At 42.9% G+C, this 18,276-nt stretch overlaps 1 protein-coding gene across 8 annotated transcripts in view; it reads left to right on the forward strand.

Annotated features, from left to right (window-relative positions):
- LOC119654255 (mitogen-activated protein kinase kinase kinase kinase 5) overlaps nt 1-18,276 on the forward strand; it is a 129,976-nt gene that overhangs the window by 82,695 nt on the left and 29,005 nt on the right. For 5 of the 8 annotated variants that reach the window (XM_038059506.1, XM_038059507.1, XM_038059508.1 and 2 more), the window contains exons 6-7: nt 4,989-5,049; nt 5,356-5,418. In XM_038059506.1, the coding sequence (XP_037915434.1) occupies nt 4,989-5,049; nt 5,356-5,418 (124 nt within the window). The remainder of the gene's footprint in view (nt 1-4,988; nt 5,050-5,355; nt 5,419-18,276) is intronic. The other 3 variants (XM_038059513.1, XM_038059511.1, XM_038059512.1) reach the window with 1 other exon arrangement.

Here is an 18,276-nt window from a genome sequence, read left to right on the forward strand (position 1 = left end):
CCTTTGCGCTCCGCAAATTGGCAAATGTCGGGAAATATTCGCATCGCTGACCAAACGTTTTACGAGTCGACTCGAATTGACGTCCTAATTGACATAGACAACTGAATTAGAGGAAACTTTCTAGGAGGAGCTTAAAGGGCTCATTTTCTGAACAGGTCGCCTCAGCTCAAAACCGTCTTAAGGAATATGCCCAACTGAGCCATATGAGAAGGATTAACATCAAAAAAGTGTTGGACACAATAATGAACCTGCTTGTGGTTTTCGATGGATCCTGTAAATCCACGATAGGTATTCTCTTGGACAATAGGGCCATAATAGACACAGGGCCGGCCATCCAGGCCGACATCGCAAAAATGTGTAGACAAATTTAGATCCACGAGAATAATCAATCTTCCTAAATCATCTTGTATTATTTCATCCCTGCATCCGCACCTATCAACCTCGTTTCAAGTAATTCGATGCCTCGAAAGTACGAATAAGGAAAGAATTCGGTCTTACCAACTCAGTTAAAAAGCCGATACCATAGCTGAAACTATTTAAATTCGAAACTGATTGAAAAATTTGCTGATTCTAGATTCAATTCACGGAAATAGTTCAGTAACCACCTCCGTCTATTACAAGGATTTGCAATGGAAGACATCGTGGTATCCTTGGATTTTGACCATGACGGTGACCAACAATGCAAAACCTTGCGTTTAGGAACGAGCTTCATGGGGGAATATTAACATAGTCACAAAATGAAGCATTTTTTCAGATACGGCTTTGTTATTTCACTCTCTTGGATCACAGGATCGGTTCTTGTCATTACGAAGATGTTTATACAACGACTATTTAAAGAGGACTTCAACTGGGGCGAATCCCTGTCCAACCATTTTCACTATAAATGGGTCTCTTTTAGAGAATTTCCAACTAATGTTCTTGCCAAAAAAGGTCATACAAATTCATGTTTTCTCCGAAAGGGTCCATAGGACAACAGTTTACATATGATGAACAAATCAGCAAGGGGTCCTAAGAGTAAATTATTATATGCCAAATCGCGGATTATTCTCTTTTATCAAATCACTTTGCCCAGACTCAATCTGTGTGCCGCTGAGATTGCTAGCGATCTAGTGGTCCGCGTGAAATCAGGTTCTGAGCTAAAACAAGTAGCCTCATTTTACTGAGCTGATTCAGAAATAGTCCTAGCTTGGCTTAAGGCATCATCATCGTCTTTCCACACCTTTGTGGTGAAGAGGAGGTCCACCATAACACCCATAACTCAACAATGGTCCCAGCTGAAAAAGAAAAAATAAAACCCGATTGACGTAATCTCGTGGGGCTTTAGTCTGGAAAAGATTTATAGTCCTAAAGACCCATCTTCCTACACACTTAGAAAACTACGTAGTCTCTACCTTCAGCACCTCAAGAAAGTTTCGTCCTCGAAAAACAAGAGAAGTGGTGAACGGCATGAACTGTTTTACCATATTTGGTCATTTGGACATGAGTGTGGGCCCTTGTGATGAGAAAACGATGATCACTTTTGTAGGAAGGAGGCTCTTTGGAAATCACTCAGCCACTAAGAAGTTAGGGTATGACAGACACATCTCAAGAAATTTCACAGTATATCCAGCCAAGAAGGGATCGATGCGTGGTATTTGAAGGTTCCCTAAGGGGACTGGTCTGGTTACCATTAGTTGAAAGGATAAAGACAGGCCCGGAAGGTGAGGATTTTAATCCTTCTTTGGGATGAGCGTGATCTGAGCATACTTCCAACTCAAAGGAAAATGAGTGTTCTGCAAACAATTGTGACGGAAAGGGACTGACAGATATAAAACATTTTTTAAGGATTATCGAAGGGATTTTGCCAAGCCCAGTCGGCATTTTGCTCTTGTTCTGTTTAATGAGGTTTTCCGTTTGGCGAAGTTTGTGTGATTAAACTAGTTGATCTGTTTGGAGGGAGAGGGTACTGGAAAGGGCTGGTTGTGTCCGAGTAGAACTGTAATGATTGAAGATAGTTAATTAATGTATTGACTTCAGGTTCAAAGCATTGGTCAAGCATATGGACAGTGGAGTAGCGGCCTCTCATAAAGTGGTTAGCAAGGATGAGAACCGGTTGTGGAGATGGCTAGTATACAGGATCAATATCTTTCACGGATTGAAGTATCGAAATCTTCTTGTTCTATAAGAAGATGTACTATGAAGAATATCTACTTCTAAATATTCTCCGTCAAGGGGGGAGGTACTTGTAGAGAATGTATGGCAGGATACCATCTGGATGAGATAAGGTTACGGAAGTTGATATTGGCACGAATTCGTCACAACCCTCCTAAATTACTTCAGTATCATGACGAACTATATAATCAGTTATATCGTTAGAAACTTTCTGGTTTTGTGGCAGTTTGAGCTTAGACAGTCTAGCTTTCAGAGATTAGCTCATGCCTCCAGTTGGGGATTTTAAATTTTAAAATCTGGAACTGCGAGGGACGATCCTCAAATGATTCGATCGGAAAGTTAGCTTCGTCGAGTTATGAATCGCTATTCCTTACATTGTAGGCAGAGAGTGCCGAGCTAAAATCGAAAATATTACGTCAGGAAGGGACATGGTTAACCAACGGTTGGTGGGTCGTTGAGGTCAAAGATAAAAACAATGTATAAGAAGTCGGAGGAGGTTTCAATGGAAGGGATGATGACCTCTAGAGATTTAAGGACGTTGGCGGGAGGGAATTTTTTTATTGCGAAGAATTTCCCGGAGAACACTATTGCAGTGTCTCCTGCTATGAGGGACTTTGATTAGGGTGGAGTCTGTCTGTACGGAAAAGGTTGAAGTTTGGAAAAATGGGTTTGTATCGGTATTGCGATCTGGTTTCACACAGAAGCATTATTTGGGATAACAATTCGAGTTTGTGCCTAGGAAGCATAAGAGGTCTAGCAAATGGGATGAGGTTGGTCCAGCATAGAAGGCCCGGTATGTAGGCGTTCCTCCTCACCATCACTTTGACGAAGTTAGAGCATTTACGGTAGTCGATATCTTGATATGTTCGAACTTGATAAATTAGGGAAAGAAGAATCTCAATGAAACCGCAGTTCGAGGAAACTCACCGGTTACTGGCAAAATCAAGCTTCGGTACTTGTCAGCAGGGCTCGGAGACGACGTCTACTGCTATTTACTTATGGGCAGAAAAAGGACACTTGGCAAAAAACTGCGAGAGGGACGGTAAATGCCTGCTTTATAGAAGGCTGACTTCGCTACCTAGAACTTTATCGCGGGTAATGGGAGATACCCGTTTCCGTATCTCCCTTCAGTACCTGCTAACAAAATGTAAATAAGTAAGATGTTCACCGGACAGAGGGAAGTTTCCTGTTTGATGAAATTGCTCTGAATCCTATCCTTTTATCAGACTGCGTTTCAATGATGTCGATAGTTATAGTTGCTACGTCCCATCAAGTGTGACAATCAAAGAATACGACCAATTTTCAAGTAATCTGATGATAGATATAGGGAACCCGTCTCCTCTCTAGTGAGTAGACCAATAAAGTAGCCCATATTTAATAAGAAATTAATGTTGTTGGACGATCGATCTTCTTCGCTGGATCTTGTGCTTGTTAATGCCGGTAGAATGTTTAGTTTTCTCAAGGAGAGCATAGGCTAACTGCCTGACATAATCTATATAAAAGCAAAAGGTCCTTGGCCAGTCATGGAATATTACACTCATAGAGATAATTAGGCTGATTTTTATGGGAGAGGGAACGATGATGTGCTCGAAGAACATAAGACCCTGCCGGACAAAGCATTGAGAATCGAAGATGTTTTTTTATATATTGGAAGACATCCTCACGCTCGATGGACGGATTACTAGGCAGTTCGCCAGAAATGAACGTGATCTTGCTCAAAGAGAGACTACGTATATATAGGCTGACAAAGTTACGACAAGCAGTATTCAAGAGCAAGCGCGGTCAATTTAAACAACTATGCGAGGCGGCCGACGTTAATCTCTGGGAGGGAGGCGCACATGTGTGGGTAAAAGGAGGGAGGTGGGCTTTAGTATTGAGGATAGTTAGGGTCATAAGAAAATTTTCCCACGGTCAACAAAATGCTCAATATAATTATACCTTTCAACTGTGGAAAGTTAGCGTCAATAATCCACTTAGACAGGATGAAATATCCAACATGGTTGCAAAAGCAACAATTAGAACCAGATGGAAGTGGTTTATTGCCAATCTAAACAGTTTCTTCAAAAAATGCCACTTTTCTGAATCATTGGGAAAAACAATTACAAGCTTTTCTACCTAAAAGAAGTAAACCACTTGGGTAGTCATTATCATACCACCTTATGGGATAGCTCGGGTCTGATTAGCATCTTCCTTCTGATATCTGGTTATTCATAATTCGTCCGAAGCAAACCAGAATGATCTCGAACGAAGTGTCAAAGATACTAACCAAATGCTTAGTCTTCGGTCCTCTTCCTTCATCGTCGATTTGACGAAAGGTTTGACGAGCGGCACGCTGGAGATTCCCTGAGTTTTCAGATCTTCAACAATTTCCTGTGTGGAGTCGGCTTGGTCGTCGCCATGAATAATTAGTGACATGGGTTTCTCTAAAAGGAGAGTAAACATGCTAAATGACGAAACATTTCACTGCATTAATATTTACCGAGGTTAAGCAATCTAGAGTGGTTAGTTCTTAGATGGGGAACATCCAAGTGCTAAATTTGATTTCGTTACTCATTTCGACACGTGTTGACTTATTATATGACATGGCCTTAAAATATAAGAACGCTAAAGTAGTTTATCTGAACAAATGGACCGGAAAACTTTTTTGTAAGATAAAAACGCTTGAACAACAGAAATGTTATTATCTTAATCCCTAAGTATTACACGAAAATAGTGAAATTCAGACCGTTTGCATACTTACAAATATAACAATTTAGTGATACAACATATTTGTAAGAGAAAAGTGAAATGTATACAAAGTGTGTATTAAATATTAATATTTATCTTATTAATTTCAGCGCCAACATCAAGCCAATGGAATGATCGATCATCTAGTCCTGAAACACTACCAAGTGACATGTACGTAAGAATATTGTTAAATTTTCAATTCCAATCAAAGAAAATCTCTTCTAATTTCACAATCAGTTTTCCTTTGGATAATGTTTTGTGCAAAAGTGATATTGTGATGATTTCAAATGTTGACCTTATATACTTTTCGTCTATTTTAAATTTGAAGTTGTGGATTTCGATTTGAAAGATATTAATTATTTTTGTTTCTCCCACCAAAAAGAAAAGATTTCATGGCGGCTGTTAGAAACTCTTCACTAGCTTTTGTTAAAATTATACATTGTTTTATTCGAGAAGTTTATGTTTCATGTCTTGTAGACCGTGTGGAAGGCCGTTGCGTCCTAAATTGACAGGAACGATGATATTTCATATGTCACTAAGGTTAGGATAATATGGTTGGTTAAAGAGACTCCTCATTGATGGTGTTTTATCGATTTTGTGTATTTCTAACTAATGGGGCTAAGAATGATATTAATGCGCTTTTAATAGAATTTGAAATCTGCTTGAGATACTTTGTGTGCTTAGTGATTTCCGTGCTATAGATGTAAGGAGCAGAGTGTTTCCCCTTTTCTTCGGTTTGTGTTTCATGACTGCTTTGTCATACCATTGCTGATATGTCGCAATTTTCTCCATGAGCTAATCTAGCTAGACATTTGTCATCTTTACATACATGTTTTAGATAAACTCCTGCTATTCAATCCTAAATCTTGAAAGAAAGTGAAATTATTGATCAGTATGACCTACACAATGCATATATGACATTTCTCTCGAAAAGTCCCTCTGGGCATTCAAGTTGCATATGCTCGCCAAAAATTTGAAAAATGGACTGTGCAGTGGGTTGGGGTTGGGTTGCTCCTTTCAAATGAAGAGAGGAAAATATCGTAAAGTTGGCGCTTATTGCACAAAAATACGCCAAAGCATCAAACGTCCGCTGCTTGATACATTGGCAGAGATTCAGTTCGTTCCGAAGTCGGATTTTTATTTCCGGATTATATTTTTTTTTCATGCTAGGTCCAGTCCTCTACTCGGTCCTTACTCCATTCTCTTTTACTAAGGTCTACCATCTAATCTGTCTATCTTTGGGGTACAACCTCTCCATTTCTTTGTGCTTTTCTTCCTCGTGCTTCTCTCAGCAGTTGGGTTTGTGTCCGCACAATTATGTGGATGGCCGAAGTCCAGTCTGCCTCCGACCTTAGCATTTCTCGGATTAGGTTTTGGGGGCTCACGCCGACTCCCAAGGCCTCTCTCAAGCTTCTTCTCTCCTCCCGGAATCTCGGGCACTCCAACACGGGTGCTCTGGGATCCCACGACATCTCTACCAGTTCGAGGAATCATCCACATCGATACGATGCAGATACATTTGGTATCAACCACCATTGAACATTGAAAAACTGCATCAGATGATAGTCCACCCCTCCGTGTCGTCGGTCAAGGCATTCCCTAATAACAGAAATATGCTTGTATGTCCACCAACCCTCGCTAGGTCAATAGGGACAATCCCTCACATTACGAACACCGCATCATTCGAACTAATTCGAAATGCGCTGCATACCTTCAGCAGAATGAGGCGATAGGCAGAATTTATCTTCCTCCAGTTCTGTACGTTGTCCGAAGCCCGCACAGACGACGCGTACAACAATATGGACCGCACGACCCTAGCTATCAGCAGCCTGCTACCCACTTACCTTCGGCATCAACCTGGCAAGGGCCGTGGTGGCCTTTGCAGCTTTTTCACAGGCGTACGATATATGTCCTTTGAAACTCAGCCTGGCATCGAGAGTTACGCCAATGTATTTGCTGGTCGGCTTGGAGACGATCATATGGCTTCCAATCCCCAGACTGATCGTATTTCTTTTCCGGCGATTTGTAATTAGGATTGCCTCCGTCTTTTCCTCCGACAGGCTCAGTCCGGCCTCCTTACGCCAGGACCGTAAAGTCATGACCGACTCGGTGGCGTAAACCTCCACATCCTCCGGGAGTTTTGAAACGATCACTATGGCCAAGTCATCTGCAAAACCGACCAACGTGCCTCCTCTGCTACGGGAAGCAAGCACCCCGTTATACATAACGTTCCAGAGCAGAGGGCCCAACATCGAACCTTGTCGTACCCCCGCTGTAATGATGTATTCATTTGACCCGTCGTCCGTCCCGTACCAGAGAGCTCTGTCCGACAGCTAACTCGCGATTAGCTTAGTCAAGTAGCCAGGTGCATTAATTTTGGCCAATGACTCCTTAGTGCGGCCCCAGTTGGTGAAGTTGAATGCATTTCTTACATCCACCGTCACGAAGGCACAACTTCTTCATAACCAGCCTGTAGACCATGCCCCAGGGGTTTATATTGGCATCCACACACAGTCTCCTAAAGCAATCTCTTTTGTTCCTGTGAGTGACCTCCTTTATTCTGCCACGCAACGTTCTATAATCCCGTTCGCGCTCTTCGAGTCATAGCAGCGCCGCATGCCTCGGTCATCCATCGCGTGATTCTCGATGCCATTTCGGTCGCCGTGCCATTCAGGTCGTCATGACCCGCCAGATCTTCAGAGAACGTATCCTGCACAAACGCCTTCGTCAACCAGCCTGCCATCCCTACTCGCTGTCTGCGAGCATTCAACCCGCTACTTGGCCCACCAGCGACTTTACTAAAGATCGCCTGATGGTCGCTGTGGGCGGCAGGATACGTCCTCTCTCGTTTGTCCTTCGGCTACCTTTTTCACAGGCCCAGTAATTGAAGTCACCCGTTATGATTTTCGGGATATGACTCCTTGCAATGCAGCATCTTCTCGTACTGCGCAAGTGTTGCGCTAGGAGGAGCGTACAGCTGTAGACATGAATCCCGCCCATTTTTGCTGTCACGAAACCAGCTTCCGGACGATGCGTAACTTCCTTTCCTGCCCGCCGCACGCCCATATCGCTGCTTTACCGGTTTGGTCCCTGGTCCACACACCATCACCGTAGTTGCGATAGGGTTCACAAATAATGGCAACGGCAATTCCCTTCTCTCTCGGAGAGAAGGTCTTGCGCCGCCTTACAGTTGTTGAGATTGATTTGAATCAATCTCATTTGGGCCTTGTATTTAGCGCTCTCCTGAACACTGGACATCTGCTGCTGCCAGTGATACGTCAGTCATTGACAAACTGAGTATTTTCACGCCAAGGCGTATCATAAAATCTCTGCTGCTCCCGAAAACGGCAATTTCCACAACCTTCGAATGCTTCGAGTTCATCAGGATGACATTTGGTTTGTGCAACGCTGCGCAGACATTCCAAAGAGTCATCCGTTCTATCGTACGACACTTAAACCTCTGTTTCGTCTACATGGAAGATGTTTTGGTCGTCGCTTCTTCCGAATCTGGGCTTTTGGACCATCTCGAGTGCATTTTTCAACGTCTCCTTGAGACCAGGCTAGTTCTAAATGTTGAAAAATGAAAATTCCCACAAAAGCAGGTGAAATTTCTCGACCACACATGATCACCCCTGATGGAATTCAATCTGACGCAGACAAGGTTGAAACAATCAAAAACTTTCCCCTGGCAACCGCGGTCAAGGACTTGCGAAGGTTCTTGGGTATGTTTCCTGCCCAAAGCCGCTCGTCACCAAGCGATCCTCAACGCTTGAAAAACAAACAAACCAAGGACTCCTGCATGGTCTACTGAGGCCGTCCAGGCTTTTGAAATCGTCAAACAACAGCTAGTTGATGCTACACTTCTGACATTTCTTCGATGCACCTCTAACCGTGTTCGTCGATACTCCAGACACAGCAGCAGGCGTCGCTCTTCACCAACGAGTGAACCAAACCTAGCAACCGTTCAGCTTCTTTTCTAAGCAACTAAATCCATCTTAACGCAACTATAGCGCCTAGCGCTAAACGCCACATACCTCGCTATTAAATACTTCCGTTTCTCCTCTAGAGGCAGGCCTTTCACTGTTTTCACGAACCATAAGCCCCCTACGTTCCCTCTTAAACAAAAACCCGACAAAGTCCATCTCGATATCATTGGTTCTTTGCGAGACTCGCACGAATACAAGTATTGCCTCACAATCATCGGCAGGCTCACGCGGTGACCTGAAGCAACACATCCGACTGACATTACTGTACAACAATGTGGCTCTGTCGAGAATGGATCCCACGCTTTGGTGTTCCAGCCGTAATCATCAAGGACCGGCGAATGCAATTTGAGTTTACTCTTATCTCGGACTTAGGCAAGCTTCTGGGTTTCAAACTACCCAGGACCACTGCATACCATCCGCTGAAGGCCGCCTTAATGGCTCGCCACAATCCGTCGTGGTCACAGTCCTTGCTTTTCGTCCTCCTCAGCCTTCGCACAGTCCATCGAGCGCTGGCCGTAAATAGCCCCATCAAGATGGTGTACGGGGAGAATCCTTGCTAACCCTATGGTCGATATCAGAACAGGGTTAAGTGACTCCATCATGCTGCGTCTGCTCAGAGACCCGGTTTCGAAACTACGACCGACTTTAGCTTCCCGACACACGACGCCGAAGTTCGACACCCCCGAGGACTTCGAGGCATATTCGCAAGTCCTCATTAGGATGGATGCTCCTCAGAGGCTGCTGCATCTACCATATGAGGGTCCCTTTAAAGTTCTGGAGCGACGGGAGCCTTTCTTCAAGCTCGACGTTCAGGATGAGCCCAAATGGGTCTGCTTGTCGAGACTAAAAGCCTTTGCCGAGGAACACTCCAAATAAACGCCCACGAAATGTCAGGTTTGCCCGGTAACATCATTGGCGGGAACCCGTCCGTCACTGAACCCGCACTATTTCAGCTGGGGGCGGTGTAATGTGCCGCCACGAAAATGTGAACCACCGACTGCATCGCCAGTGTGAACGCTGAATTTTCTGAAAGGTGTTGAAAGAGTTTTGCATATTCTCGTTAGTGATAAAAGGCCAGCGTGTTTCTTGGGAATTATTGTTGTTCGCCGCGAAGAAAACTAGTGGAAAATTACGGATACAAGGACCAAATTTTTTCTCTTTGCGTTGAAACTTTAGGATTCCCTGATATTCGTTATATATATGAACGCGAGAGATATCCACACTGGTCAGGATTCCCCATATTTTTTCAAAAGCAGCTTCATCTGGGTTTCCCTGCCATTTAAGATTTGCGAATAATCGTGCAAATTGCTCTTTTCGGACAAAGTTTGTCCTTTTAAGAAGCGTCATTTCTGGCTTATGGGGATGTGGGTCAATTGAGAAGAAACTCTCTTCCACATTTGTGGTTCTCAGACCTCTTTTTTTTTTGAGGTAAATACCCAACATTTTCAGAAAGTGACTGACGATTTGGTCCAATTTTCCCGGTCCGACATCAACTGGATGCGAACTTTGGACACTGCTCTCAGGACAGGACGAGTTCAATTGCTATTATATTGGAAGGGTTCAGAGGGTTGTCAATGTAAAATGTCTTTTCCATCAATTCTCCTCTAATAATGATTTTTTGTCAGTTTAGTGGAAAGTCGCGTGTCAGGTGTCCTCTACGAAATTTATTCTGGGGGCAAACTCAAAGAGATGTTGGTTACTATCTATATCTTTACATCAGCAGGGAATGACCAGCGCCTAGTTTAGTACACCTTCAAAATAAATGTAGAGACTACCTCAGTTTGTTGAAACCTATTCATACATGTATGGTGGCCAATGTCCTCTAAATGGAACATAGCAAGTCCACCACGCCTAAGCGCCATTGTTCCCGGTTCGACGAAATACGTTTTAGCCCTCTCCAGGTCTCTTCTCCTCTACTGTTCTACACCATGTGATTCACTCGACTGTCGTGGGCATAGTATAACCAGTCGTGTCGTGGGCATAGTATAACCAGCAATGCATTAATCGCCCTTTCTTGAAGTGTGACCTATCCACTGCCACTTACGAAGTCAAGAAGTCATACTTTTATTGTTCAGAATCCATTTCAATCAACAGCATGCCGTCCAGGATTCATTCGTTTGTGTGATCACTTCATTTCCGTGCCGTTTCATCAACCAAAGGTGCATGACCATTTCCGATTTTTTGCTTGGTGGAAACGCCTTTTTCAAGGTTGTGCATAATAATTTCATTCATCGCATCCGCATTCTACAATTTCTACTGTCGGACCAAACGTTGATACATTCATTCATCCTCGAATAATGGGCGTGTAATAGGCAACAATGAATCCATTTCGGGAAATATCCTTCGACAAGCCCAGAGAAAATGCTTTCAAGGTCATAAGTAAAATTGCCTGATATCTGCTTAGCAACCGAAAAACTGCCATTGACTCTGTCTCAGGCCAGAGCCAAATACTTCGAAGATTGCTTCCAATAAGAATTATCCACCAATAGAGAAGGATCTGCGGAGCCTTCACTCAAGGATCTTCATGTTCACGTTCATACTTGTTCCAATCCTTATGTCGACCTAAGGCGTTCAGATTAAACGTGATTATTATTTCCTTGTAGCCAATCCCTAATCTTCCATCAGTGACTTGTAGTCTATATCCTTGACAGCAAAGTTCTTGTTCATCCTTTAGTCTTTCCATTTTGTTTCGTACCTGCAGGCTAGACTACACTCATAAAGGACTTTGCAACATCATGCTGTTCTATACTATCCTTTTATTGTCTACATATATGTACATGTGAAACAAAAAAAAAACTACTTATTATACTTTGTCGCTATTGAAGAAAGATGTTTAGCAGAGGATTTGCCTCCCATTTTGTTTCTTTCCTGCTCGCTATCACTTCACGACAAGAGAATTCCAAGAATGACTGAATGATATCCTGCCAGACGATGGAAGGATGAACTACCTGGGCTCTCTTGTACATATCTCCTCGTCGGTTTGTTACTAGCCTGAGTGGGTGTGTATTGTGCTGTAGTATCTAATTCAATGAAAGGATTGTTTGTAGAACGCGGAAGATAGAATGCTGAACATAAAGTGTTTTGTTGATACCGGTCGTAATAGGGAATGCCAGGAATTTATTAACTTTTTGTGAGAAAAACATAAAATGGGATAATACTGGAAACTTTTGGCTCTGGTGAAATATTTCATTAGCTAGCTACCTTCAGCTATTTTGTGTTTTTTGAACGTGGTTTTTGCTATCAACTCCTGTTTCGGAAACAAACAGTTTCGTTCTGTAGATGAGAAACCTTTCGCACTCGTCCTTGTAAACTTTTTTACGATTCCAAGTAAAGAAATGTCTCGATGCTACGAATCTGATTTAAAAGTGAACTAGGAACTTGACTCCGTGGAAAAAATCATCTAAATCAAGTTCGTCTTTTACTTTAACATTTTTTCCACCCTAGAAACCTCGGCTATCGTCAGAAAAAAAAGGTTTGACATGTTTCTAATTAACTTCTACCATGAGACCCTCCTTCGATTTATTACTTCAGGCCCATCTGTGGTTACTTTCCCTAAGTCGGCATCTACCTCATTTCCCAGCCTTAGTTTTCCAGCCCACCTGGATCATTACTCTTATCTTGACCTGTTTTACATTGTAATGTTCATATTGAGATAGTTCAGAATGAAGTCCTTGCTCCCTATAACAATTAACTTCATTAAGAGTATCTTTTCCAGGTAAAGTTACTTCCGTGGAAAAGAAAAGTAATTAAGGCGATTACCAGCTTCCTTGCTTCAGGTAAACGTGCCTGAAAGTAATTAGAATTGCCACAGTATTTCCCTGCCAGTGATTAAGTGCAGGGAAATTATCCAGCTGACCTAGTCCTGATGCAGCTTGTGGATTTGTGGTGTTATTATTGCTGAGTTGCACCGAGTAGGGCTCGGTGACGATCAGGAAATCTAACCCGGTATTTGCCCCGAAGAGTCTCCTCATCACGTTGATGTCCTGGGGTCGATCCTAAGTCGAGTTCTTCTCTCCGATATCGTCGGTCATCCCGTATACGAATTTGAGTCGATGCGGGTCCTGCTATGGCTTCCCCGAAATATTATTGCCGACGAAATCATACCTGGTTACTGTCAAATTCATGAATATGAAAACTCCTTTGGTGTCGTTTTGTCTTTCATTAATTGTGGGTCATATTCGAAAATACCGCCTTAACTCAGTAGGGAAATTTGGGATGTAGGGATTGCTCGTTGATGGATAGTGTGTCGAAAAATTCAACTAGGAGTCGTAATGGCTGACCACACACCATCTGACAGCGCACAGGTCTCCCTTCCAAGCTATGCCGACTATAAGTAGCACTATAGGCAATGCTTTCATCAAACGGTTATTGGAACTACATATTGCTGCTTTGAGCTGACGTTGAAAAGGGTCGACCATACCATGAACAGACGGGTACACTGTAGTTCTGATGGAGGTTGTGTCGGCCAGGTTACTGAATTCTTAAAATAACCTCTATTCACATTTGCTTGCTTGATACGAAGTGATATGCCGAATCATGAGATCCATAGGTGCAATATTATTTTGACGACAGGGATCATTACTACCTCTGGTCATTGTGTCAAATGATCCACTACGGTCAGGTAGTAGCGTTGTCCCTCGATATAAGGACTAATCATAAGACTCAGATGCACGTGCTCGAATCTGGAAGACAGTGATGCGAATGTCCCAACTGACATCGGTATATAATGCTTCACTTTTGATCACTGACAATTACTGTCATGTTTTTAAATTCCTGCAGTTAGTTTAGACAGACCATCAAACATACCTCGATGTTGCTAATCTAAGATTGGTATTTACTTCGGCTTCTGATTTGTGGTGTTCCTGTTGAAAACGGCACATGGTACCTCACCCTGTAGTTGATGTCAGGAACCTAGAATTACTCCTGACAAAGCCCTGAGTCGCACTGGGGCAGAAGTTTGACCCCTCTTCCAGCAGACTAAAGTGCTGAAAGCTTTAGATAATAAATAATTGATTCCAATTTCCAAATGCGGAATAATACATCCATGGCATGCTAAAAAGCAGTGGTAAACGGCTCAGTAAAATATGAATGACAAAATTGGCATAGTACGCACTATTTTTATCATCATCATCAACGGCGCAATAATTATCCCTTAAAGTTGTCTGCCGTCCTGGGCTACGCCATCGCTTTATCTGAGCCAGGTTTTCTTTTCTTACCATAGATATTGCCCTTATAGACTTTCCTGGCTGGATTTTTCTTACCCATGCGGATACGGAAACCTAAGGAACCGGATTTTCTTCAAAATCGGACGCTCGTAATTTTTTTTATAGAAGGCGTGTGATCACTACAGATGAGCGAATTTCCTTGCTTCAAAGATCTAACAAAAAGTGTCCTATTCGTAGGTGACATAAGGAAACCCCAAACATTTCATCGCATTTTTCGCAATGCCGAAAATGCAGTAGGTCCAGCTAAGTTTACTAGAAATGTTAATATACAGTGTGCTGAGTGAGGATGAGTCGAGAATATTCCCACCATCGACAAGAATTGAAGTTAATGCTATTGGTCGGTAGTTAGAGGGATCACATCCTTTTTTAGATATAAGCTAGACTTGAGCGATTTTCCAAGCCGATGGAAAGATACCCTTAGCGTAAGACAGATGAAAAATTTGCGCATGGGGTCTAGCCAGAAAAGAGGCGCAGCTTTTTAGGACTATTAGCGAGATACCAGGACCGACAGATTTGATCACATGGAGATTGGCTAATAATTTAAAAACTTCCCTTGTGCGAAAGTGCAAGGGTCCTTGATGACAATCACAACTTAGAATATTGAGATAGCTCTGCGAAGAAGGTGGAAGGTTAGAGTTCGCAGAAAAATTTTTATCATTATATATAAGAGGTGGAACAGAGGAGCTTGCGAAATTATTCTCACTGTTTTTACAAAGAACCAAAAACTTTTGCTTTTTGGTTAGTGAAAATTTTCTGTCTTATACTTTGATCAAACTGGAATTTGGCTTTTTCAATAGTGGACCTGCAGATGTTGCGTGTGGATATATAGGTTTGCCTCATTTCTTCCGGTGAGCGGTTTTTATATGCCTGGTACGCCGCTTCTTTGCCATCAATAGCTACTTTGCAATTGCTTGTAAACCAAGTCGAGGTGGAAGATTTAGGGTTTTTAAAACTACGAGTATGTGGGATAACCCTGGATGTGAACCTCCTATAAAAATTTAACATATCGAAGAGTCCTCTGATCTATTTCATAATAGTTGGCTACATGCGGACTACATCCAGATAAGGCCTTTGATAAAACAAAATGGCGCAACTGATCGTGACGAGCCGATCCCAAACCCGTACGGGACAGAAACTAAAGAAAAAAAACGTATTGGTGGGTCACTTTAATGATCTTAGTTGACAAGAGACATATTCAATCCGTTGAGGCCAGATATCCTAAGAAGTTGGTTGCATTCACGATCCGTCCATTATGTTTGAATCGTTGGACCAGAAGTGGTCGCCTTGCTTTTGATGACGATGAAATCACTAATATGTCATTGATGTGGGCGTCATAGAAGTCCAACCTTCTCAAAGCTTTGTAAATGACTGGGTCGTTCTGTAAGCTGAGCACCATAAATGAAATCTATTTTAACCCGAATTGTATTATGTCAGCGGTCTTTGCTATCCCTTCTTTAGGGACTGATATCTAGTTTAATTTTCCCCTAGGGTACTTAGCGAAATCTTAAAATCTTAAGCGTGGAAGCAGTAATCAGCGAACGGCAAATTTAACCGGAGTTAATTGTCTAGGTTTTAGAACAAATGAGTATCCTAAGTGGTGTGATATTTCCTCTAAATATTTCCACAGCGTACCCTGAAGCTGTTGCCTATGTGCTTAGTATTGAACCGGAACTAAAGAACAGGCATTACGGGAGCTCACACTGCTGATCTGGAAGTTCTATTTGGCTCTCAACAACTGGCAGCAATCTATTGTAAAGTACACTCTCCAACATTTTCCCTATAGTTTCTAGGAGACATATGGGTCTATAGAAGGATAGAATCCTTGGATCTCAGACAGCTTCTGTCATATCAATACTGCAGGAAATATCCCGTCGCACGCTACTTCGAATAACTCAGCACATGGTTGGCCTGCATTTCGTCGTATGTTTAGGAGCCCTTTTCGATTTCAAGGCCTCAACATTTAGTTGTCTCTTATTCTACTGCAGATCTCGAGCAGTCTCCAGTTGCTACAGGACATGCTGTCATATTCAGAGATCTAGCGTGTCAGTGCTCCTTTGTCGATGATTGGCTGATGATTTTCAGCAAAAAGATAGAGCACGTGATCTGTGAAGAAGAGTAGTCTCCAAGTCTCCCCATTATAATTCTATAGGCGCTCTCAAACGGGTTTAGGATCGCTTCCTTAGCCAGTTTAATGTTTTTGCGAGCTTCCTTATAGGCATGGTTACTGCCCTCTGAGCTATACGTCTGGTTCGGTGACAAGTTGATCGAAAGCTGACAAGTTTACCATTCTACAATTAGATGGGTCTTCTACTGAAAAATGTGCGTCTTCTTGCCATGGGCACGCCACAAACTCTGGTGATGCATTGCTTTCCATAGAGAGTATTTAATACTTTTACAGACCAGTTGTATGTCCTTTTCGGCTTTGGATGGCTTTCTGTTTAATGGTTCTCTCCATAATTCGAAAATAGTTGCCTGGTGATCGCTGTAGATGTACTCCTCGCTATAGTACCAGGGCGTACAACGCACCAGTGCGAAATTCTCTCTCCGAAAGGTACTTAAATTACTTTCATTGGCCAGAACTATGTCAAACTGCCGAAAACTTACAATAAAGCTTGCCCCCTTCCGTTAGTATTTCTGCTGGCCCCACGCATTAAAATCACCGGAAATCACTCTTGAACTAGATTCTCTTGCGTCGAGGACAAGGTTATCTAGCATGGTCTCCAATTCAAACCATGGTTTTTTCTCTGTCTGTCGCCACATGCACTTTCCCCAGGAACGCATTGATCTCGGATTTGGTAGAAAGTTTGGGATTGTGAATTCCCACGCATTCAGGGATCATGAGCATTTAATTTTGACGTCAATTGCAAAGTGAGGAAGTGGAGTTTTAAACAGGTCTGGAACACAATCGTCAAAATTGGCAAAAATGTAACGCCTTAAGATTGCTGCGGGGAATATCTAGTTCAAACGGGGAGGCGGCGACTCCGATTTAGGAAATGCTAGAACTTTCACACTACGAGACCGGGAGCGCGCAATATCGCGGAAAATGCGTGGTCAGATGACCTGGCTGGACCTGAAAATTGAGAGAAATTGTCGGATTGAAGCGGAGATACCTCTTTCGAACGGGGAGGTGCCCTAGATTCGAGTAATGCTAAAACTTCTACATATGTCGGGGAGGAAAAAACTCGGTCGAAATCGAGGAAAATTGAAAATTTCCTCAACCCTTGAGTTAAAATTGCCGGATTACGGTGGAGACTACCTCTTTTTAACAGGAAGGTGGTCTAGATTCAGGACATGCTAGGAAGTGCTCGCTACGATGCTGTGAACGAACGATATTGCGGAAAATGCGTGGTGAAAGGACCTAGCCGAAATCAACGAAAATTGAAAATTTCCACAACGCCGTATCATGAGAATTAATAAAAATGCAAAATCCTCGGATTACGTCCTGGGATACTTCGTTCGAACAGAGTAGCGGCTCAAGTTCATGAAATGAGAGTAAATCTTCCGGACACGGGAGCTAGCTGAAATCGAGGAAAATTTCCACGGGTCGTGAAAAGTAGCAAAAATTGCAAATCATGGGACTGTGACGGGATTCAGGAAATGCTAGAACATTCATGCTACGATGCCAAGAATCCACGATATCGCATAAAATCCACGGACAGAGGGCCTGATCGAAATCGCGGAAAATTGAAATTTTGCACAACCCTCGGGTCATAAAAACTGGCAAAATCGTCAGATTGGGGCGGGCGATTCTCATTCGAAAGGTAAGGATCGCGGAAAATCCACGGCTAGAGGATATGGTCAAGATTGCGGGAAACTGAAACTTTCCAGAGCCCCCGGGATCGTACAAATTGAGAAAACTGCAAAATCGTTGAATTCTGGCGGGCAATACTTTGGTCGGACAAGCCTGGATTCAGGAAATGTAAGAATTTTCACGCCACAATCCCGGCAGTGTGAGATACCGCCGAAAACTCAAGGCCAGGAGTCCTAGTCGAAATCATGGAAAGTTAAAAATTTCCACAACTCCGGGTAGTACAAATTGACAAAAATGCAAACTCGTCGGATTGCAGTGAGCGATACCTTGGTCACATAGGCACACAGTCTATATTCAGACGATGAAAAAACTTTCACGCCCCGATGTCGAGAACGCGAGATATCGGGAAAAGTTCAGGCCCAAAGGACCTCTCCGA

This window comes from Hermetia illucens, chromosome 4, assembly GCF_905115235.1.
Source record: "Hermetia illucens chromosome 4, iHerIll2.2.curated.20191125, whole genome shotgun sequence".
Classification (NCBI taxonomy): domain Eukaryota; kingdom Metazoa; phylum Arthropoda; class Insecta; order Diptera; family Stratiomyidae; genus Hermetia; species Hermetia illucens.